General features: G+C 31.5%; 1 protein-coding gene across 3 annotated transcripts; it reads left to right on the top strand.

Annotated features, from left to right (window-relative positions):
- The first annotated feature begins 719 nt into the window (after positions 1-719).
- Positions 720-24,053, top strand: LOC148609804 (nucleobindin-2-like). Of its 3 annotated transcripts, none has more exons than XM_088541066.1 (12): positions 720-814; positions 5,318-5,441; positions 6,290-6,397; positions 8,022-8,148; positions 12,481-12,575; positions 13,075-13,260; positions 14,296-14,386; positions 15,669-15,727; positions 16,281-16,463; positions 17,594-17,719; positions 17,985-18,476; positions 19,587-24,053. In XM_088541066.1, exons 2-12 carry the CDS (start codon positions 5,322-5,324, stop codon positions 19,650-19,652), a joined length of 1,653 nt encoding a protein of 550 aa, XP_088397192.1. In that variant the 5' UTR covers positions 720-814; positions 5,318-5,321; the 3' UTR covers positions 19,653-24,053. The 3 variants fall into 3 exon arrangements, with proteins under 3 accessions (XP_088397192.1, XP_088397190.1, XP_088397191.1); XM_088541064.1 differs by having other exon boundaries at positions 8,022-8,184; XM_088541065.1 differs by lacking the exon at positions 14,296-14,386 and adding an exon at positions 13,698-13,788 and having other exon boundaries at positions 8,022-8,184.
- Positions 24,054-25,023: the final 970 nt, after the last annotated feature.

Genomic DNA, 25,023 nt, shown 5'->3' with positions numbered 1-25,023 from the left:
TTCGTACACAAAACTGACCCGGTTCTAATTTTGTAAAACTGAAAAATAAAAGATGAAATTTGTTGGAAATATGATTGTGGATTGTAGAGCAATCGTACTTAAATATAAAAGTGAAGAGGTTTAAGCTATCCGGAAAGATTCAGGTCCTCACCGGATTGGATTCTCTTCCCTGTACCAACAGGCTGTTTTTCAAAAATGCAAAATTTTGCACGAACTTAAAGAATTAAAATCATGAAAAAAAATAGCAGAAAAAGGTACCCTTTTTAATGTTTTTTTTTACAATAATGCCATGCCAACTTACTTTATCTGGCGGTTTTTAAGTGCCTGATATTTTAGAAATCCTGTCTTTGACAATTAATTTTGGGAAGGCACCCAAAATTTGTTATGAAAACTGGTGTATACTTTTATTATCTTACCAGATTTTCACAACAAAATAGAAAAGAATATCTATCTTTTTTATGGATCTCCATTATGTAAGGTTTTGAAAAATATAAATACTTTTTACAGTAAACAATATATGGATTTGCTTGTTTAAGTGTCTCTATATAGCTTTATTTCCACTAATTGTCAGAAAGTTTTCTGCAGTGACCTATCTATATTTTGGAACCTAAATGCGGTGCAAAGCAAGGCTAAAAATATTATGGGGTGAAACTTGTGGTAAAAAATTAAGATTACTATTTGAATAACCCCGCCTTTCTACACCTCATTATCCAATCAAAGTTGTCGTTACAATTTTTCGGAACGACACGTCAATTTTATGTTGATTTCCGGTTTGACATAAACATTTCTGAACAAGAGGATCAACACGTTTCAGGTAAAAATACTCGAGTTTATCGTAATTCAACTGCTTTCTAATATCCGAACGGCAAAACAAAGAACAAAATATTATGTATAATTTAACGACAACAAAAACAATATCGATTTCGAAGGTACAGAGCATTTCCTCACTTGTATTTCAACTTTCCATATGGTTTAAAGTCAATAATTTGGTCTCTTTGACTTCACCAGTTCCGATACGGCGATAGTCCAAATAGTTGTGCCGCAAGTTATTATTTGACATTAGTGTGACACAAACGTTAGATAAGTTTTAATCAAAATACCCCAAAAAAGCGTCATGGTTATCTAGACAAGGCACATCTGAGAATTGTCCAGTGGCAGTTTGGCAGAGCTAGTGGTCAAGAATGTGGGTCATGTGGGGAAGAATCCCACATGTGTCCATGTTTCACTACTCTTGCTCAGGGGTTTAAACATTATTCCAGTCCGGATTATTAGGCTTTTCTTCCCCACAAAAACCAAAAGCTCATATTAGCCAAGTAGTTATTAATCTTTCTGTCGAATTCAAGCTCTACATACATTTTTGTAACTTAATTATTGACTTCTACAGACATATATATTCATAGACAAAATACAAAATTACTTTAATTAGTCCAAATGATTTAAACGTCTTGGGAAACTAATTCTTATTTACAATGTACATCAGTTTTAAAAGATGCCGTAGCAGATGTCATGATTATCTGGAGTATTTTGACATACAACAAATGTCTTGAATGATGGTGTAAGATTCTAAGTTCTGCTGTTTTCAAAGACTCACCAGTTTGTGAAACAATGATAAGGCTTAGACTGCTTAAGCCATCACTAGTTTCTGCAGCACATATTGAAATGACAAGAGCATAATTTCACAAAGCTGACAATTCTTTTTCCTAAGCAGGTTTTAAGGAATTATTAATCATACATGCAATTCCTTTGAAAACGATTCCTGAATAAGTTAGTATGAAATTTTATGAAATAATGGTATAAAATTCTACCACTCTGTTCATTTAGTTCAGGTTTATCAACAACATACACCTGTGTGTCCTCATTATTGGCTTTTCTCTCTGCTTTTGTACTAAAACTGGAAGAAAAGAGAAAAACATAACCAAAGTGGAATGAAGAAACAGTTCTGGGAGAAATTTGAACTGTGAACATAGGCATAGTAATTGTCACTCAGGGTAAATTAGATCTGTTTTATCAATGATTTAAGAGTACTGTATAATATACATGTACTTTCAGAAGCATTTAATCTGTGATAACTTTACTTCAATTTATGTAACTAGAGATGGGTCTGATTACTTTCAGTTTATTTGATTAAATTACAATTACTTAGTCAAATGTATGATTAAATTAAATTAATTATTACAGCATTTCTGGGAGTAATTGATTAAATTAATGATTACATTGGCAAGTAATCATAACAATGAATTCACAAATAACTATGAATTTATTTTTTAAAATATAGTAGAACATCAACCTTCACCAATTTATTAGACCACATAGATCTATAAAATATATGCTATGTAAGTAACAATTTGTGACTTTCACTTGAATTTTTAAGAACCATTGCACTTGATCATCATCTATCTTTGAAATGTTTTAAATTTAAGTCTGCATTGGTCTGGTCAAAATGTTTTCCCCCCTATGCAGAAAAGTCCTTCTACTGCAGCTGATGATGCCTGAATGGGAAAATATTCCAAAGCTAGATTGGACAGTTGATGATAAACACTCTGTTTAGTTTTCCAAAATTGTAAAGGATCACATTCCATATTTTACAGTGGCTCATTTAAGTAGTCTGCTACTTGACAACCAACTACAGAATTATGACACTTTCTTCTTGTAGCAGGAGAATCAAGAAAGGAAAACAGTTTGGTCTTGGCTTTCTTCCTTGGAGGAGAATTTGTTTCATCAATTGTATCTACATGTATATCATTGCCTTTCAAGCTCACAACTTTGTCCTTTAGCAGATTTTCATAACTACCCATGTCTGCCTCACACATCAATTTTGCACCATTTTATTGTTATCTAATTCATTAAAACAATTATATAGGATCTTTTGATAGCTCTAACTAACATTTCATCATCAGAAAAATTATATTTTTGTTTTTACTTGTTGGTATTGAATCAACATTTTGTAATATCTTCACAAAAAAAGAAGAAAAAAAAACAAACAAATGAACAATTTACACAAAAAGCAGTGAATGATTAACAATCATTTTACTGTTTTTTTGTGTTGTTGACATAATACATTATTCATAGGTACCATTTGAGGCTTTAATATTTCCATTGTAATCATAAAGTAATCAGAATTACAGGGTATTTTGAAAAGTAATTGATTAAATTAAATGACATGTAATCAGATTTTTGGCTGATTAATGAATACAATTACCCCATCTCTGTATGTAACCTGTACATGTATGTTCAATACCTTTAGTTATCAAAGAAGTTTATGGTTGTCATCATGAACTCATGGATCATTACAATGTATCTATCTACTCCATGAGAACTGATTTGTTCATGGTGTCATAGTTTTCCTTTCCTCTTTCATCTATTCTGGTTTGGACTTCTTATGAGCAACTCTGCAGGTGTTTCTAGAAAAGCAGAGGATTCTTACCCTATTGGTGCACCTGATCCATGCTCCCAGTTTTTAGTGGAGTCTGAGTTGCTTATTTACTATTGCTACTTTGTATGTATTATTTTGGTTATTTTATGTTCTTTCTTGTATGTGTCTGTTTTCCTTGTCTGGTCTCTGTCCCTGGATTATATTATTTTTATTTCCACTAGAATCTTGGTTCCCTTGGTTGCTCTTTCAAAAGGGGTTTGGTTTAAACAAGTTTGACTGTTTCCATACTTTCAAATACAGAACATGTGCATAGTTTTCTTATCTTCTTCCACAGTCACTTATTTTCTCAAGGAGGAAGAATATCTTTATTTTCCATTCTTTAAATTATTCATATAAAAAATTGACAGTTTGCAGATATCATATAAACTCTGTTTTAGTAAAATCAATATAACTGTTATTCCTTTCCTTACAGCATGTAAAATATGATGCAAGACCTCATGAATATAGTAACGGTGAAAAATGATTTCAGGATTTTGAAATTGCAAAAATGCACAAAATTTACAAATGTATCTACCTTAGCATACACAAATGTTAAACCTAAAGCATAAAATTGTGCTAGAGATTTACCATTATCTATTGCAGTATTATACATTTATTGGTTTGAAGGAACTGTAATAGCAGTTTTATTGTCCCCCAGGTACTAAGTATTGTCTGAGGCAACGCCAAGGGCAGTAGTTAGTACAGAGGGGACAATAAAACTGCTACTACTCAGTTAATAAGTGTTTTATTATATTGAAAACTATAATAACTTCTGAGTTTTCTCCCATGACATCATTCAATTTAAACCAATGAAATGAATGACCCCAAAAAAATTCAGAGAAATTTGATTGTGAAATTTACTGCGGAAGAAAAAATAGTCAAAACTATTTCACTGGGAGGGGAAATAGTTATCTAGACGACTTGAAAGAATGAAACAGCAAAATTACTGTAATACTTTTATATATTTAAATAGGTACTGAAGTATTATAATTTCTTTTATATGTACCTAAAAGTGCCCAGGTTTGTTCATCTTTGAAAATGAACAGTATTTAGCTATTACATCAGAATAATTTAAATTTGAAATGTGTTTTACATAGACTTTTTTTTTATGTTTATGGTGTGGTATAATCCATCATGAATTGTATAACTATAATGTATTGTTATTGCATCTCTCTAAGTAAATACCGTTGTCATTTTACACCAATTCATCATTAATGATTATCATTTTTTAAAACATGCATTTTTGCAAGTATAAATACTATGTATCAAAGCTTTAGATGAGTTAAAAAATCTACATGAAGAAGTATGTACAAATGTTCATGTTACGTTTTTTGCATTCAAAAGAATGAAAATGCATGTTACTTAACGGTAAGTTATAAACTGTCATGTTTTTATTGGTCAATAACTTTACCTGAGTCACATAAATGTTTACTGTGAACTTCTTGTTCAGTTGTACTGTACATTGTTTCCATGCAGAACATAAAGACTTTCTGTCTCTGTTAGGTACATTTTGTTTTGTGTTAATTATATGGATAATTGCTACTGGTACAAATAAGGGGGAAATAAAATTCATCTTTTTATAATTCAGTTCTATAAATTTTATAAAATTGGATCTACAAAATGTATTTAGAAGAAGATAAGTGATAAAAACACCTTATAACTTATAATTTCTGCAGATTCTGTTTATTCTATTATTGCTGAATCTATTTTTTTTTTGTACTCTATAACCTTGCATGGAAAATTCATAATTTATCTTGAGTTACAAGTACTTCAGGTAAAATATATTACTATTTCAATTTTTGAGATCTGTTGACCGTTGGTAGCTGCAAAATTTTGTGAAAATTAGATTGCTTAAAAAAATTCCAGATATAAATTAATTACAAATCTTTGCTACTACATTTTCAGAAAAATGAAGATCCTTATAGGTCTTTTAGGTGTTTGCCTGAGTTTCCATTGCATTGTGTGTCCTCCTGTAAAACCTGATGCTAAACCAGAAGAAGGCGGTACAGAAGGTGAAAATGAAGATCAGGTCAGTTAATAATATACTGTTCTTGTTCAGAACTGTTTTGGGATTTGAAAATATTTGAGTAAATTTGATGTATCTGCCAAAGGATAGACATCAAAACTTTGTAAACTACTGCCAATACATTCAATTACATATACATTAGTAGTAGAACTACCTTTAATTGTAATAAGCCAAATTTAGTTGTTTTCTAAAATAAATCTTTGCAAGGATTGAATCTAAGAAATGTTTCTACTAGCAAAATTTAGCAAGTACTGAAAATTTACTCTCACTAAATCTAAATGTGTAGGCTCATTAAGCTATGAATATTGCTTAAAATATTGATCAGGTTGTAATAACATACAAATGTAAACATTGTTCATGGAATAGTAAAACGTATAAATACACAGAAAAAAATTTTGTTTTGTTGAGTAAGTTCATTGTAATGATGTCATAATGATGCTACAATGATCCGTGATTTATCAAAAACTCCTGACAATTGTAAATTTTGTTGTTTTTCGGACATGTAGTTTACATCCAGAAAACTGTCCACACCCATGAAACAACTTCATATTTTTATGTGTGATAAACAATGTAATGATAATATTATAGTCACTGAAAATGAAGTTGTTCTTTTAGTCTTTTTTTGTACCTAGGTTTTGTATATTAGAATTGAAACGGAGTCTGTGGTTAGAATGATGTTTAAAAAAAAACTTAAACTGTATTTATTGTTAGGTGTAGTAAAAAGTAAATGTAAGACTATAATTTTACATTTATGATTATGATCATGATGGCAGCTTTAATTTTCAGTGTATTACTAACCTACTGTAGGAGTTCAAATATTAGATAGATAACAGATGTTATTATTATTTCAGGACACAGGTCTAGAATATGATAGGTATTTAAAAGAAGTTGTCCAGGCTTTAGAGGAAGACCCTGAGTTTAGAAAGAAATTAGAAGAAACAAATGCTACAGATATAAAGGTTTGCTCTAATTTGTGATATCTTGTATTTAAGCCTTATCAGCATAAATCTGGTATTGTTCCCTACAGCTTTGAAAAGGGCAGAGTAACTGAGGGAAAATATGAGGTCACTCTAGCACATTATAAGAAAATTTGAAGGCACATTATGCATGCAACAATGCCATCTATTTAGGGGAAATTGACAGAAAAAGCATACTGTTAAATCTCCCACATTAGGGGGAGACTTCCTCAAAAACAATGAAAAATTTAGAAACTCCCACACAAAAATATAAGATTTGAGGTAGGCTTTTTGTAAGTTACTATATTTACTGTGAAAAATTCTGAAAAAATTTTTTTTTTACATAAAAAATTGTTTGTATGTGAAAATCTCCCCATGAGATAGTGTCCATGGGGGAGAATCTCCCACATAAACTGTTTCAAAGGTTAATAGGTTTGAGAAAAGGGCAGGATGTTAATACTACCCCCCAAAAAAGAATAATAAATAGCTGAGCTCCCTCCCAAAACCTGCAGTGAACTCTATCTGGAGTATATTAATACCCAGTTCAACTGTCCTAATCAAATATGTGTACATTATTGTTTTTACCACCAAATGTACATTGAAGATTTTTCCTTACATCTTTTTGTACATGTGCATTCCACATATATGTTATAGCTGTTGATATACATGTAGTTTTAGATTTGTGATGTAGTAATAGTTTTGTTGATTTCCAGTGTTTACTTTGTAAGTTACTAGGACAACACCTGTCATTACATTCAGTGTTATATACACATATCTAGGTGTTAATCCCCCTGCTAATTGGGGTTCTCAGTTTTCACAGTTTACACTTTCATGTCAGAATCATTATAGAATTTAATATTATTGATCTATAAACAGATGTAATACTATTTCTCTCATTCTGAGCCAGTGATTAAAATGCATGTGATTAAATTTCTGCGAGAGTTTTCCCGCCATTTTACATTTCCTAATTTTCTACAGATTTCATGGGAGAAACCAATTCACCTTCAGCCTGTTCTTGATTTATATTATTTCTCTACTCTCTAAGGTAAAATTAGGATTTGATCATGCTTGCCGATGCTCACATGTTGAGTTGAAAATTTTAAATTGACCACCTTGAGTGGAAAAATAAATAAAATCACTCATTACTGCAGGAGAAGCTGTATATACATGTATTTTTTGTACTGTGTGTAAAAACTAAAGTCAGTGAAGAAAAGTTCTGAATAACCTATTGAAACAATACAAATAGATGTGCATTATTTTGAATATGTTCTAAGGTGCATTCTGTTTTATAATAAGGTCTAAATCTGTTTTATAATAAGGTCTAAATCATGGGTTCAAAGTAGCACTTGTCTGATGTCGATGACCCTCTACTTCTGATGCAGGATCATTGTAATTTCTTACATTTAGGTCCTACAATGTTTTCATTACTATTATTGAGGAGATTTAACTTTCATTTTAGGATTTAAAAGGCCTGAACCTTCATCCTTGAAAAGTAAATTTGAAAGCCTGTTATTTGAACCTCTGATCATTACAAACTTTCGAAGATACAGTGACCAACAGTAGTAAAGTTTTATTTGTATTTTTTAAAGTGTATTTATTATTTTTTATACTATATATTTCCCTCTAGAATGGCAAGATATCAGTACATCTAGAAATGGTTGCTCACAATATCAGAGAGAGACTTGATGAGATCAAAAGACGAGAAGTCGACAGACTACGTATTTTAGCTCGTGAAAAAGTGAAGACCATGAATGGTATGGAAGTCTTTCATTACATATCGCGTCATGGAGGTATGACTTTTTTCAGATTGACATGTTGCTGCAGCTGCTGTCTTCCTAACTCTCCTTGTCAGTGGGTATTTTTATCACATCATCATAACAAAAGAAGAGTGTCAATATTTAACGAAAAATCCTCATTCCATAATATTATTTTAGCAACTATACATGCGTGTTGTCATTAAAAACTGTGAATGAATGAACGACAAACTGGCCTAGTAAAAACTGCATTCTTAGTTGTTGTGCTGATGTGGTTCTCACGATTTTGTTTTTCTTTGCAGTGTAGTGAGTTCACCAATAGATAGTACAGACTTATCTTACCTATATCCAATGTAATTTTATTAAGCTTTGAATTAATGAACTTATTTATCAGGGCTTAATCTAGCCATCAGTGAGGGGGAGAAGTTTCGATAAATTATAACTGCAAAATTACAATATTGACATTTTTGTCTATGTAATCTATTACAAAAACTTCTCACTGTTGAAGACAAAAGGGGGAAGTGAGCGCAAACTAGGAGAAGTTTTTGCTCATTTCTCCTTCTAGATTATGTTCTGATTTATTACAGTGAAACCTGTGTAAATTAAACTCCTTCAGACTTAATCATTTGTTCAGTTTAGACTGGTATTTTGTTTACCAAGGTTTTATATACATTTAATTGATAGGCCAGCTAAATTTCAAGTGATCGATTTTCATTGAGGGGTCCACAAAAAAGTGGGGCAGGTGGGAGTATTTTATTTTTTATCTTCATTTTTGTCCTGTGACTTGTCTAGATTTACAAGAGGCAGATGGAACTGTCATTTTAAATCATTAAACACTTAAAATAACATGGAGAGATCTTCTTTCATGCATATTGATATTAAGCCATATGTTTTATCCTCGCATACCATCCTCTTTTCTCTGTATTTTGACTGGCAATAACACGAAGTATAGTTAACACCATTTTTATTACAAGGATGTTTAAATAAGCAGTCTTAAACCTGTACCACACCGGACAGGGAAAAAAATCTGGAAATTGTAAATGTGAAAAAATGTAAAAAAAAATGGGGCAGGTGTATTTTTGAAAATCTATTAATTGATTTTAATTGGCCATAAAATGGGACTTTTAATTGTGTGTGGTTTAGACAGACATTTAGCTTTTATAGGGTTTGGTTAAGACAGGTTTCTCTGTGTTTATATTTGACTGATATTGGTAATCTGGTTTATCATTTGTAGGGAATAAGTTTGTATAATTTTGTTTACTTGACTGAAAAATACAAGTACAATGGTACATTAAATATAATTGGATTTAGAAGTATAAATTAGATCTACCATTCATCCTTGATGTAAATCTCTGATATACATCACACATGCATAACCATAGTAAGACAGATTTCTGTCATAACTTGATCTATGATTTCTAACTGATTTCTTTCTTAATTAACCAAGTCAAATGATCAACTTTATTTCTGCAGCAATATGATGAAATGAACACTTCAGAGTATTTATTTTAGTTAGACATGACATATTTTCCTATTTAATTAGTCAAAAATGCTTTTCTCAACTTGTGTAATAATACAGTGTACATATTTATTTGTTGAAGCAGTTTTTCATGGTTTCCCAAAATTTCAGTAATCTAAGGAATTTCTCACCACCTATCTTTTCATGAATGTAAAGTTAACATTTTTATGCCCCTGCAACGATAAGTTGGGGGGCATATTGTTTTACCCCTGTCCGTCCATCCGTAATTCCGTCCGTAATTCTGTCCGTCCCATAAGTTTTTCGCACTTTTTTTTGAAAATCCTTGAAGATAGTGAACTGATTTTTGGTATGTGAGTCTTTCATGATTAGTTACAGAATGAGTTAAAGTTTCATTCCGCTACGCTGAGTTTTACCAAAAATATGGGCCCTGAACTTAAAAAATTTCATGGAAATAACAGTTTTCATTTGTGTCTCACAGACACAATAACACATCTGACAAAGTGCTTTTTACAATTATGAGTTATGATATATCTGTATGATGGTTAAATGCGGGGGCATCACTTTATCTAGTGTTTTTTGTTTTTAATTCCGGTTTCAATTCATCATGGAAACGGAAATCATGATATTAATAAACAACAAACAGGGATAACTTCACAGTATATTGAAATCCTGCCAATGTAGACATATTGATATGTAGTCTGATCTGTAGCACATCAACAAATACACAATGTTGACCTCACCTGTACACATTTAACACAAGCACTTCTGACAAGAACTGTACTACCATCAAACTCTTTTCTACTGTTGGTATCATTTTGAAAATTTACACAGTAACACCTGTGCAAAAAAAACCCTTTCGGAGTTTAGTTTTATTTAGACAGGTGTTTGGTTTAGACAAGTTCAAAATACATCAAAAAGTGTCACAAAAGACTTTTAAAAATGCTTGCTTTATACAGGTCTTCTGATTAATCATGTTTAGTTTAGAGAAGTTTCACTGTATTAAGAAACCAGTTTTTGTAGCTGAATGTGGCATATAGAAAATGACCATTGGTCTCATCATTTAAGTTTCATAAAACACCTTGTATTTAGATTTACAACTCAAATATTGACCAATAATATCACTGAGAACGAAAGAATTTCTATGATCTGTAGAAAAAGTTGATTTAGTTGTATAACACTTTACCAAGCCTTCCTATCATGTATGTATAGAAAAAAGAATTCTGAATTATTTGCCGTTATAAAATCTTGTAACAAAGTTTGAAATGTTGTTTTATTTAAAGGTTAAACATGATATATGTAGCAGGTGTTTCATGGTAGTACGATTCTTACAAGGAAAAAGTCACTTAATCTGTTAAATATATAGCTGTTAACTTAATATAATTGTGATAATATGTATATATTAGTTAATCAATATTAATACCTATATAATAGTTCGATACATGCCAAAATCTGTATCACATGCAGTATCAACCTGAGACTCCTATATCACCCCAAGGGCCACCAGCATATGGGGTATTCGATACAGGGTTTTATATACAATCACTTATTATGCATTTACTAGACAAGCATATTTCAATCTAGATGTATGATATAGTTCATTGTTGTACATCAATGTAATATTTTCCTCCAGAAATAATCAAGAGGAAACGTGTGATAAGTTCCCATATTTGGATGCTAGAAGCTTGCAATTGTATGAGATTTTATAAAGGTGAAATTACATATTTTTGGTTGGAATCTATTATGGATCCAGGATTAGGTTTTGGTGCCTGAAGAGATTTGGGGGCAGGGAGGGGGAGGAAGAACAAATAGGAAAATGTGGAATATTTAATATTTAAAATGAGTCATTTAAGGTGTACTTCACTCCTAAAGACATGCAGTATAACACTTTACATGTACTTGCCACAACATCTCCTGAATCAGAGTCCCATTAAGATTAATAATTAACTAGGATATAAAATCATGCCATTTAATGAGTAAAATTAGGAATTAAAGTATCTGTCCTTAACTTCATGTTGAGTTCATTTCAGTTAGTAGTCATGAAATTAATGTATATCTAGTAGTCAAGTTGAATCAATGGAGTTTTGTATGTAAGAGAAATGCTTTTGAGAAAACAATTTTATTTTAACTGAGATAAAATGGTTGAAAGGCCCCAGCTTTCCATTTAGGTGTTATGATTCATTTAATTAAATAGATGTACTTTGATTTTAGCTTGTTGTGTAAATTTTATATTCAATTCCAACTTTTTCACCTTACTATTGGGTGATTGGTTGTTTTTACATCTTTTTTTCCTTTCATTTTGGTGATAGTTACTTGTATGAGAGTTATTAGGGTTATTTTTATGGTGGTATTGTATTCTAACTCCCTAAGTATCAGTTATTGATTTATTAGATTTCTATAAATAGTATCAATTGCAAAAAATGATTAATTTTCTTCCTAGTAGAGCAATATAAATTTTTACAAAATTCTGATTGATTTTTATGTAGATATTATTTGAGGAAGCAAAAAAAAAACATTAAAGTATTTTTTCCCTGTTTAGTACAATATTGTATTGACATGATCGGTGAAGACAGAATAGGATATATATACATGTATATATATGTAGTCTTTAGACCTTAGATTGTTTTTCAGGTTAAAATGCAGGCTCTATATGTCTTCACAAAGGTCGAGCCTAAAAAATATAGTAAAATAATTTATGACTTTCCTATCTATCATTTTACTTAGTATTCTATCTTCACAAAGGTCGAGCCTAAAAAATATAGTATATCACTTTTCTATCTATCATTTTACTTAATATGCTATTGTATGTATATTTGTGATGCTCCTTTTAATATTTTTTTACTATTACTCATTAGGTATACAGAAAATTGATGAAAGAATTCTACACCATCTTGATGTACAAAATCCTCATAGTTTTGAAGTCAAAGATTTGGAAAAACTTATTGTTAAGGTAGAAGATTTGTTTATTTTAAATTGATTTGAACATAAATAGATGGCATATGATGGTACAAGTCTATCTGTCTGTCTGTCTGTTCATTGCCTTTTTTTCCAGCAACATACTCTTCAGTAATGTTAGACCAAAGCCTTCAGCGGTTAAGCATCCTGATTCAAGAATAAAGAAGTATTTTTTTCATTATGTAGATAATCATCTAGATCGGTAGAATATGTTAAACATGGTTAGGCTTGTTTGCCCTTTTGCCCTTTTAAGTTAATTTCTTGGTTCCAAGACATTTTTTTCCAAAAAGAAGGGAAGGAAACATTCCTTTTATTTCCTAAAAAGTGACAAGGATGCCTTTTTCCTTTTTATTTTATTGACATAGAACTACAAATGTGTAATGAGACATTCTCTAAAGAGACCGGGGAATGTCCAAGAACCAGGTAATTAATTTTGAAAGGTCTTACTCTTCTTGTGTTACTAAGTAAAATAAATGTTTTTTTTCCCATTTCAGGCTACCAATGACTTAGACGAACTTGATAAGAAAAGAAGGGAAGAATTTAAAGAATATGAAATGCAGAAAGAACATGAGAGACAAGAAGAATTGAAGAAGTTACCCGAGGAAGAAAAGAAGAAAGCTGAAGAAACATATGAAGAACAGCAGAAGAAACATAGAGAACATCCTAAACTTCATCATCCTGTAAGGCCTCACATTTATTTATACCATTTTAACTGAGAGACAAAACAAAAAAAATAAGGTTTTTCAGTGCCTTACAAACCTACTAAAACACAAAAAATTTATCAAATAAAGTTGGGATATTTAGAATACTTGTTTGAGAGCGATGAAAAGTACATTTGCTTTTCTTGATAAATTTTCCCTAAAAGAAATTATGCAAAGATAAAAGATATCATATCATAGAAGACTAAATTTTTCTGAGGCTTTTGATTTTCGGATCTTCATAATCTCTTACTTTTTAAATAGAATTGTTTGGTAGTATATATTGTACATATATTTTCATGAATATCAACTTCAGTAGTAGATTTATTCTATATCAAGACCAGTTTGTCATTTAGAGGTGTGTGCTATCAGCCTATGTATTGCTGTCATAACATCGAGATATTCCTCATGATTTGTAGGCCAGTAAAGCTCAGTTGGAAGATGTCTGGGAAAAGAATGACCATATGGATAAAGATGATTTTAATCCTAAGACATTTTTCCACATGCATGGTAGGATCTGCTGTCAAATATTGTCCTGGTCGTGGACCCATGAAACATCTCAAAAAGGCTTTTATTATATTTTTTTTTTACTCAAATCAAACTTTTCACAGTATTAAGAATTACTAAACTACCAAAAGCCTTAATTTGAGATATTTCATGATAATCTGGCCAAAAAATGTCTGCTTGATTGGTAGTAGGGGAGGTAATCATGTTCATGCTGGCAACTGATTGCAGAAGTATAAAAATTTGAAAATGAACTACATATACTAGAACCTCTTTCTTTTGAGTAGCATGCTAGTGTTTGCATGTACACAGGAAGATCATTGAAATAGTTTAAATAATCAGTTATAAAAATCTATTTAATCAGAATATTTAGTTCAATTAAATTTTTCTGCAGTATTTGTGAACATGGTTAACTCCCTGATAAGTCCTGTACTAACTGTATATACTGCTGTTTACCTTCCCTGCCTTTTCATTCCCTTTTCCGATGCTAATACTTTTTCTGAATTTTATTAGGGAAGCAAACACCAACTTGAAGAAGTTTGGGAAAAAAATGATCACTTGGACCCCAATGATTTCCAACCTAAAACATTCTTCAAGATGCACGGTATGGATCAGGTTATAAATATATTAGGGTGTGATCGGTAATAGGTTTGATTTTTTTTTATTTGGTGAAGGAGGAATTGGAAGTATATGAAGTAGAATTAGTTGTATTACTGTTTGTTTCTAAATTTTACAACATGCTTTCAATGTCATAATCTTGAAGTAGCTGTCTTTGTAAGAATCATGCAAAATCTGAAAAATGTGATACACCCCAAAAAAGGCTACATATTTTTATTTTTGTAATTAAGTTGTTTTATGGGTCTATACTATGAAATGTGTACTTATTCATTCAAATTTTCCTGCCTTTAGGAGATAATCCACATTGAAAATCAAATAGATTCTATTGTACTTGAGTGTCATTTACAGAGTTATCTCCCTTAATTTTGACAGAAGAATGACTTGTCTCTGTTATGGTACCATAATACATGTGTAGTTTATATTTTTAGCTACATGTGTCATGCACTTCTAGAAATGTTAATAAATGTATGGAAGGAAGGGAAGATGAATTCCTTAGTTTTATATTTTTGCTCTGCTTTGAGTAGCATCACTGGTTAGATTTTCCCATTATCTTGTTGACAGGTAATTTCACAATTGCCTTTATTAAGGTGTGCATAGGGGTTGAAGATTTTGATGGTATTTAACATCCTACAAGATTTAAGTCCCCCTTTGCCTGTGTCATATTGATTTTGCATTAGGTAACCATAAAGGATTTTGAGAAAAAAAGTTTTGTGAAAAATCAAGAACAAAGTTTGGCTTGTATGTGGGAATCAATTTAACTGCTACAGATTACTCAATTCTTAACACAACATCACAAGAAACCCCATGTTTGACTGGAAACTGGAAATGTGTGCTTTGTGACTGTAATATTACACTAATACACATAAAAACACATTTGTTGTATTATGTACTAGTTTATTACAGTTCTTGAAGTGTGGTTAGTCCATGATATCACTATTTCATTGCAGCTCAAGTACATTTTTATGATGAATAATTGAATTCTGTGTGAGATTTTCCTAAATATAAGTAAATTAACAGACATTTACATCAGCAATTTTGGGAATGCTGCATTGCTATCTTTTTCATCTAAGTTTTGGAGAGACTTAGTTGCTATCTTTTCATAAACTTAATATTTGGGAGGAAAAAATCATTTTTCCCACATATTCCCTGTTAAATGAACTATATTTGACCTTTGACATTGTTTATATTCCTTGTTATTAAAACAGGAAGATACTTTCTTTGTCATGCTCCCCACTTATTTAATTCCTGAATTCCTTTAATTATTACAGACATTAATGGTGATGGATTCTTGGATGAGGAGGAAGTTGAAGCTTTATTCCAGAAGGAGGTACAGTATTGTAGTTTTATCCATCACTTTATAGCCATGGATCCAGACACTTTGAAATGGAGGGGTGCCAGCTGAGGTTCCTTAAAAAGGGGGTGCCAGGACATTGTTTGCCATTTTTTGTCAATTTTGCTCATGAAAAATGACAAATTTTCCGATTCAAAAGTAGGGTTGCCAACTCCCAGCACCTCACTCTGGATCTGCCACTACCATATAGGTTAAATTGTTGGAGAAATAGTACAGTGTTGGGAACATAACTCAAATGGTGTTTTATATTGCACAAGGGTGTGAGTGCAATATTTTTATTTCATAAAGAAAAAAAATTGTTTCATGGGTCTTTGCAATTTTCACAAATTGGATTGATGGAAAAATCTGTGCTCCAAATGGGTGGATTTATTGTAACCTTTGTGTTTAGATTTATATAGATGGGTCATATGGTGTAACAGATTTTGGTTTCTTTCTGTTATAAACTTCCTGTATCAGTGGGGATATGCCTTGCACAACAACCATGCAATTTCTCTCCTTGATTAACATGTAATTTTTTCTCTACTTTTAGCTCGACCAAATGTATGACCCTAATGCACCGGAGGACGATATGAATGAAAGATATGAAGAAATGAATCGCATGAGAGAACATGTTATGAATGAATTAGACAAGGACAAAGACAAGCTAGTTAGCTTCGAGGAATTCATGAAATATACTGCTAGTAATGAATTTGAGAAAGACGAACCTTGGGAGGTAAGGCAGCAGGATTATTTTTGTTTCGGTTGTCCTTATTGGGTTGAAGTAAGATTTAAACAAAATGGATTTTCTGGATAATAAGGGTTGTAAACTGTACTTAGAAATACTAACCAGTTATGAAATATCAACAATGTGGTATTAATTTTGGATTTCCAGAATATGATCTATAAATAAACCAGTTTCTAATTAAAGGGCTTCATAAGGAAACAATTTGTCAAAGAGAGTAAATAATTGTCAGTGTCACTTATTCAACTTTGTCCTGAAGAAACGCTGTAATTGATTAAAGTGAAAAGTAAAACTTCTGGTATTGTTTAATGTTTAAGAATCTATGAACTGAAGGCTCATACAAATACATTGTATTAAATACTCCAGCAGATTTAAGGAGGTAGACCTACATGTTGGTTAAGAGACACAACTCTTCAAATCATTGGAATTTTATATTCACCATTTTATATCAATCTAATGTAAGCATCAATTTAACTTGAACTGATTTCATTCTGTTTCAAAGGAAAGCTTGAAAGGCTTTGGTGAAATTGGATATAATACAAACATGTCACTGACTTCAAGAGTCATGTCCCTTACCCTAGGTCTACCTCCTTAAGATGATGTTTTGAACATGAACTTTTGCATTGTTAAAAAGTTTATTCATGTCTGTTGCCACATACTCTGGTAGTAATGGGCACTATGGTTTTAAAAAATATCAGAGAAAGAATAGGAATTCCATTTGTAAAATCATGCCCCAGAACCACAAAACTTGAAAAAAAGTCAGAGAGTTTTCTTAACTGTTTATGATTTCATAAAATCCTGTTACTTTTATTTGAGTTAAAATAGACTGAAATATTGATTAAGTTTATTGGCAATTGTAGTATATAAAAAAGAAACAACTATATTATAAAATATATTAAGTATGTTCAATCAGTTTACATTCTTTATATGTAAAATGATGAATAATAAATGTACATGTAACTGAAGGCTAAAAAGTTTAGGATATGTTGACATTGATAAGTTGAATGTTTCAGAGAGCCAAGACTCCAAGTTGTCTTATGACTTCGGCAGTCCTTTTTCTTTTTTTTTGGGGGGGGGACTAAAATATTTTTACTTTTCTAATCTTCCTTTTGCTTCTTCAGACCATTGATCAGAAGCAGCAATACACAGATGAGGAATACAAAGCATATGAAAAAATGTTGATGGAGGAAGAAATGAAACGAAGACAGCAAGGTGGATTTGACTCTCATGCTCAACCTGGTCTGGTGGTTAGTTAATTTTCCTGCCTTTTACAGTAGATTTTTTTTCGCCTTTTCTAATTAGTTATTGTTACCTATAACCCTGACATGGTTTTTTAAAACATAAAACTATGCTGTCCTTGATTAGTTACAGTAAATATTCTTTCTCTTTATATTACCTATACTAAGTAATATTGAAAGCACAAAATTGGGTGTGTTTTGATAGAACATTATTTTTTTTCAATTGTTTTAAACAGTTCAGTTCTTTCTAATTGTATGATTATTCTATAAATAGATGCAGCCTCCACATGATCAGAATGTAGATCACATGCAAATGCAACAGCAACAAGTCCATCCAAACCCTGATGCTGCACTCCATTTCCAACAACAAGCTCAACTTAACCAGGCTCATATGGACCAACAACAGCAACATCAGGCTCAAATGGCAGCACAACAACACCAGGCACAAATGGCAGCCCAACATCAGGCCCAGATGGCTGCCCAAGGTGTACCCCAAGGTGGCCCAGCTCATCACCAGGGTGTCCCTCAACAAGGAGGGGCACCAGTTAGCCATGTACCAGGTCAGCAACCCCTTCCAGGTCAACAAGGAGGGGTACCAGCTCAACAACAACAACCACAAGTTGTAGTACATAGGGAACAAGTACCAGTACAGCAAGGTGGAGTTCCAATGCAACAACAACACCAGGTACCAGTATATCAACAAGGAGGGGTACCAGCTCATCATCAACAAGCTCAAAATGTTCAGCCAGTTGTTGGACATAATCAGGTAGGCATTAATGATTTCAGTAGTAGAAACTTTTATTTTTTTGAAATGGTTCCTTTCATATTCATAGCCACTGGTTACATGGCATTGATAACATATCATACATTGTTTAATTAAGTGTCAGTCCCTGTAAATATCAGGCAGTAGATGAAACATAGTATGAAAAAACCCATCATTTTGATAGTGTAATTTGACTATTTGCACTATCAGAATCAAGGAAAATAGACAAGATTTTCCATGTCAAGCTGGACCATAGAGTAACAATTTCATTGAAATGCATTGAAAATGAACATTTCAAGGGCAAACAACTCTGTCAAAAACCTCATTTTTCTAAGATTCTATGAAAAAATATCTGCGTGAAGCCAGTGATGCAGAGATCAAATAATAGTCTTTTCAAATAGAGAAAGCATCCTTGAGTGATAGTTTATTGTCAGATCGCTGGGGTTTTGACATGCATGTTTCTGATTTTTCCCATTTAGCCTGATTCTTACAAACACTTACACTTAATTTACACTTTAATAATTTAGAACACCTTCAAGATATTTTCTTAGCACACATTCGGCCACAAAAAAATAGCAGAAGTTGTAGATATTTCTTAGCAGGGATAAACTGCTTTTGTTTCACACTTTTAAATTAAAGGAGGGAACTTATGATATCTTGTCAGTTAAGTGTCGCACTGCAACTTTCCTGAAGCATTTGTAAAATTTAGTGAAGTTTTGTCCTAAGAAAGTACAGGCCCTGTAGATTTCAACTAGTAAAATAATTCTAATCTGAGGTTCTTAAAGGGAGATTATTTATTATTTTAATGTGAGAATGGGTCTCTTTGTGTGTTGGCACTGCATCATCTATAAAAATGTACTACTTTTATTGAGACTTTGCATAAAAGAAGTACCGGTACAAAACATATTTCATTATATGACCATAAAGAATCAGGATTTTAATTGGTTCAATTGATACTTTATGGTCCTTTGCATATTAAGAGGATCACCCTGCAAAGTGGCACTCAAGGTGTTCATCACTTATGAAAGCTTCAGTGTATACCTAAATATAGTGTCAGGTAAAATCCTATTGGATATGTGTAAACATTCTATAATTTTGTTGTTTTTATTACAGCCAGGGCAAGTACCAGTACAACATGGTCAAGGACAACCTCAAGTTCAACAACAGGGAGGTCACTAAAGAAGAACACCAAACATCACCATGGAAATAATTCTCCTGTTTTCTTTCTTTGTAAAACACAATATCTATCGAAATTATAGATCACTTTACACTTTGATTAATTTGAATGATTAAGATAAACACATAAGTAATTATAGCTCTACAAAAATAGTGCTATGAATTTTACTTATATTTAAGATGTGTTTTCATGGTAACTGAATTTATGAAAGCAAAAGTTAGTTAGAAAAGGCCAACCATACAAAACCATCTTTTTGCTATTGGGAGAAATGGACATACATTATATAAGATTAAAATACAGTATGATTTCAGCAGTCATTTCTAATACACCAACTTGTCAATATTATTAAGCCATTTGTCACAGCATTCTATCAATATTCTTCATCACATGTTGGCATTAGGCTGCATTCATTACCACTGCTTGTGTTTGTTAACACTCATCCTTGGGTATTATTTTAGAAATGACTGCATTATTTATTATATTGGTTTCAGGTCTTTCATCTGCATACTGTGGATTTAAATTCATCATATAAACTTATTTTCATCATTGTTTTGAAATGCTTTTTGATTCCATTGAGAAATCTCTGTAGATAATGTGAGTTGGTGAACAAATTGTGTGAGAATATTTGTGATGATAAAAAGTTGCATTGTGGGTAACAACTGACATTTTTGAATAGTCTTAAAACATAGACATTATTATTTCTGTTTGTTAAAGAAATATGGATACCCATAATGCACTAGTTTTGAAAAAAAATGTTTTTTGTAGTAGGCATTATAATTATAAAAAAAATATTTTATTTTGAGTTTTTATCCTTTTTACAAGTATATGCATTAGAAATACAAGCTTAAAAAAAATTAAATAAAATAGTGACCAATTTCTGAAAGGATCTTAATTGTTTATGCTTTAATCCCCCAAGATGTTGCCATATTTTTAGATGCACATTTATTTTCCTCTCCTTTCGTATGGTTGTATGAGTAGAATTTTTCGCATGAGTGCTTATATTAGATGATAAAACTTTATATAATAACCTGTTTGTTTCTTTCGAATTTCTCATGTTCTGACTTGTTGATCAGTATTCTGTATCTCTGGTTGATTCTTTTTTTATTGAAATTTGCATTAGTAAATATGTTGATGCCTTTGTGATCTTGATGTTATATGTATAAGATTACTTATCGTAATATACATTGTCCTCTTTTGTAAACCTACCAGCACATAAATTGCTTTATAAAAACTTGAATGTATGTTGTGTTGCAAAAGTGGTTCTTTAAGATCCTGCATACCTTTTAGCAAGGGTTGTTTTAAGCTGTGCTTTTGTTGAGGAAGATATTTTGTTGTGCCTTAATTATAGAATGTTTTGAGAATCTGTTGTATCTGCTGTTCATGAAAGCAGTGCTATGTTTATGTTTTAAAGTTTTTAATTGCTTTGGCAATAACCAATTTATTTTACTTTATGCTTTACAATTTGGCTTAAAAACATTAATTTATCATTTCAGGAAAAAAAATCAAAGAATAATCAGTTTACTTATATATTCCAATAAACAGTATCACATGACTTCCATACTCTTTGATTGGTCAATTGTTACATATAAGCAGCTCAAATTTAATTGTTATTTTTATGAAAGATGTATTTTATTCTAACAATTTTTATGTGGTGTTGTACAAATTCAGATGAAATGAACACTTTAATATAGAAATAGACAGTTTGTGTAAATGGATCTACTTGTACTCAAAGATCTTAATATCATGATATTCTATCCACAATTCATGCCTTCATGAGTAATATCTGTGACCTAATTAGTTATTGCGCTTTTATAGTTTATTTTGTAATGTTCTGTCGACTCAAGTGTGGTTTCCCAATGAAAAATAAGTGGAAAAAGTATTGTCTAGAGGGTACCATTTTTTGTTCTGTTAAACTATGAAATTATGTATTAATAAGTTATGTTATCATGTTTACTTCACAAATTAAAGTTCTATTTAACCAGAAAATAATTTGGAAACTGTGTACATTGATATCCATGACAATAATTTTTACCAACTATTGTACCCATCAGTAATCTATTGAATGTTTTGGTTTGATTTTTATATGTATATGTCACTTTATCTCCCTGATAATCTGTCCTCACAAAATCCTGATGTATTGTTTGTGACTTTAAAGTATTGTATTTCATCCTGTCATTGTAGTAAAATTGCCAGTAAGGAAGAGGTAGATTTATGAATGAAATTGGCTCACTTTTTTATGATCGTTGATGTTTCGTTCACAATATTTCAAACAATTTACAACAGGAAAGAAATTGTCATAGTTTGGTCATTTTGTTTGTTTATTTTGACAGCTTATTGTTGCTGCAAAGAAATGTATATCAATTTTTTTTCAAAAATACCCCAAGTCCATAATTAGCATGGTGGCTAGGATTGTACTAAATGAAACATTCAGTAAGTGCACCTTATCCTTTATTCCTTAAAATATATTTTTTCAATTGATAACTTTTGATAATACACAGAACCACTGTACCTGCTTTGATGAAGTACATATATTTTTATGAATCTTATGGGTATGAACATTTTTTATTTCTTTCTATTACTGTACGTAAATTGATCACGGCAACTGAATTTTTTTATATCTTTATTTGGAGCAAAATGGATTATCCTTGTCCATTTCAATACTAACAGTCATTCTTCTAAGTGGCTTTAACCTATTTATGATGTGACTATCAGTTTTATCTGGTTCTGTATAGTTACCTGTTGGATTATAGTATTATTGCGCAAGGTTTTCAGTATTGGCTTAGTTATTGGTCCAAGGTTAGCCATATTGGACTGAGGCATAGCCAACGAACGTTAGTCAATGATAAAAATTATCTACCCATTATTTTGGGTATTGAATAAGCTATCATTGTGTATACCTGATAAGAAGATGCTTAAATGTTTGGTTTATTTTTCATCAGAAATTTTGCCACCCAGTTTGGTTTAATCTTTAAGATTTTTACCCTCCTTAATAGTTAAGTTAAAGTGAGTCATGATTGCTATTTCTAAGAGGTTTTTTTTTAGGGTAGAGAGTACAATTGTGAAATAATAATTTTTTTACTATTTTGGAAAGGCACATTGGGTCCCTCATTGAATCCATTCCTGGTAATGGTGTATTAAGATATTTTTGTATCATTTCTTGTGTATCAAGGGTCACAAGATAACTACAAAAAGTTGCCATAACTATATTCTAGTCAAGTACATGTAGTATGATAATTACATGTATTTTTAGATTTACTTTTTTTGTTCATATTTATATTGTTAGTACATGTACATGAAGAATAGTGATCAAATATAAAAAGTAAATATAACCATGTACAATGTACACTGTACTGCTTGCAGTTACTAATTACAAAATTAATTTTGTCACCAGGTCATTGTTTCACAAAGCTAACTTAAGACTTACGTGCATGTAGGTCCCTTTGGCTTGTTAAGGAATTTACATGTACATAAGTCTAGTGAGTGCTTTATCAAATGATGCCAGCTCCACAAAACTTGAAAAATTTCTTGTCTAAGAAAATTTTTAACTATTAATGATATCATCAGTTTCCAAGATTTTGATAGGAGTAACCATGGAAGTTAAGAATATTTTCAGACTTAAGTATTTTTAAACTTCTTGGCACTTGGGCCAGAGCTGAGGTTATGTTCAAAATACTAATAGTACACGATTCAGGTATTTGTTATGAGGGTTAAAGGGAAATAATGAACTGTGTTTTGGTTTGATCATGGTATCAGAACCTCTTTCCAATATTTTCTTTAATGCTTATCACTTATTGAGGTAGTTCATTTTAGTTAGTTTTTATCTTAGCTCTGAACATTCCTTTAGTGTAATCTATAATTACTCTTTCATTTGTAGATGTAAATTTTACCCTATTTTTAGAAAGTACCATTATAAGAACATTGGTACTTCCATAACAAACAATGTAGTGGACTTTATTGTGTATACATTGAGGTGATATAGACAAAATGTTATATGGAGCAAACCACTATTTTTCGGTGGGTGTCAAAACTAGAGTCCTAGTTTTCTAATGGTGCTTCTCAGCTGAACATTTGAAAAGGAGGTTCCCATCTAGTATTTGTTCATTTATGCAAAAATTTTGGATGAAATTTGAAAAAAATTTCAAAAAAGGGGTTCCATCCCTTGGACCCCCTGGCTTCACCACTTATTCATTCCTTGATTATTGTTTTTCTTGCTCTCTTATAAATAATTTATTCTTAATAATATTTCATTAAACGGTTTGTTCCATTGAAAATTTCACACTTAGAAATTATATGAATGATACAGCAGGATTGTTAATGAAAGATTATATTTGTTTTTAATTGAACTTGTTATTGATATTTTGTATTGTCCTGGTACAGGTAAATAAACATGGATATTTTGTAAATGTCGAAATTTTAGTTACACCTTTTTGCAAACGCAACAAAGTTCTATTGGATCCACCTCAGTGGTCTCATGGTAGTGTGTTCGCCTGCAGTGAGTCCAATCCATGGTCGAGTCATCCCAAAGAGACTTTAAAATTGGTAGTCATTACTTCTGTCGCAAGCATGTGGCATATCAGACATTGAGTGACAACTGGTTGGCTTGGAGTTCAATAATTGTGTTCAGGTAGGGTAACGTGCCTACCAGTGGCTTCACTTTTCGTTTAAGGTAGCACATTAAAATCCAGTTCAGTGTGTTAAGACTAATGCGAAGCTGGTTTGTATAATTGATCCAACGTTGTTGTTCTTAAATGCATGAAATATTTAGTTCCTTTGAGTGTTTGTTTCATTTTAGTTAATGTCCTTAACTAATGCCAATTCATTCATCTCATTTTGTGTCCTGTTTCGGTTTTCTTCATGCTTCAATGTGATATGGGTATTAGATTGTTAGCTTCCCTGAACCCTAAACAGTTAATTGTGTATTATAAATGGATAATGATTAATTTGACCTATTATCTATTTTCCTTTTTATATAAAAATGACATTGCTGGTACTTTTTGGCTCAAAAACTTTTCGTCGTCTTAAAACGGAATGTGTTAAAAAGTAACGGGTATATATGCATATAAAATAACGCATTATTTCATGGGGCTCGTTTAGAGTGATTTTACGGATTATGTTTTCAATGGGCGCTACTACCCTAAACAAGCTCCTCTGGGCTATTTAGGACTATATTTTTTATTCGATTTCTTTTGAACGCATCTTGACCAACCGTCCACGTGAGCCTTATATCATTATTTGGCCTCCGTCGTCGTCTTGAAAACCATCATAGATTGCAACTTTTAATTTATAATATGATCTTTATGATAAGGTATACAAAAGTCTCATTTAAGTCCAAGTTGTAGAAAGACACTTTGTTTTGTGCCCTTCAAACGAAAA

The sequence above is a fragment of the Perna viridis genome, chromosome 8 (assembly GCF_037379345.1).
Source record: "Perna viridis isolate PV_CMFRI_1.1 ecotype Kerala chromosome 8, ASM3737934v1, whole genome shotgun sequence".
Lineage (NCBI taxonomy): Eukaryota > Metazoa > Mollusca > Bivalvia > Mytilida > Mytilidae > Perna > Perna viridis.
Note: the sequence above shows the minus strand (reverse complement) of the source record. Positions and strands in the feature narration are given on the sequence as shown.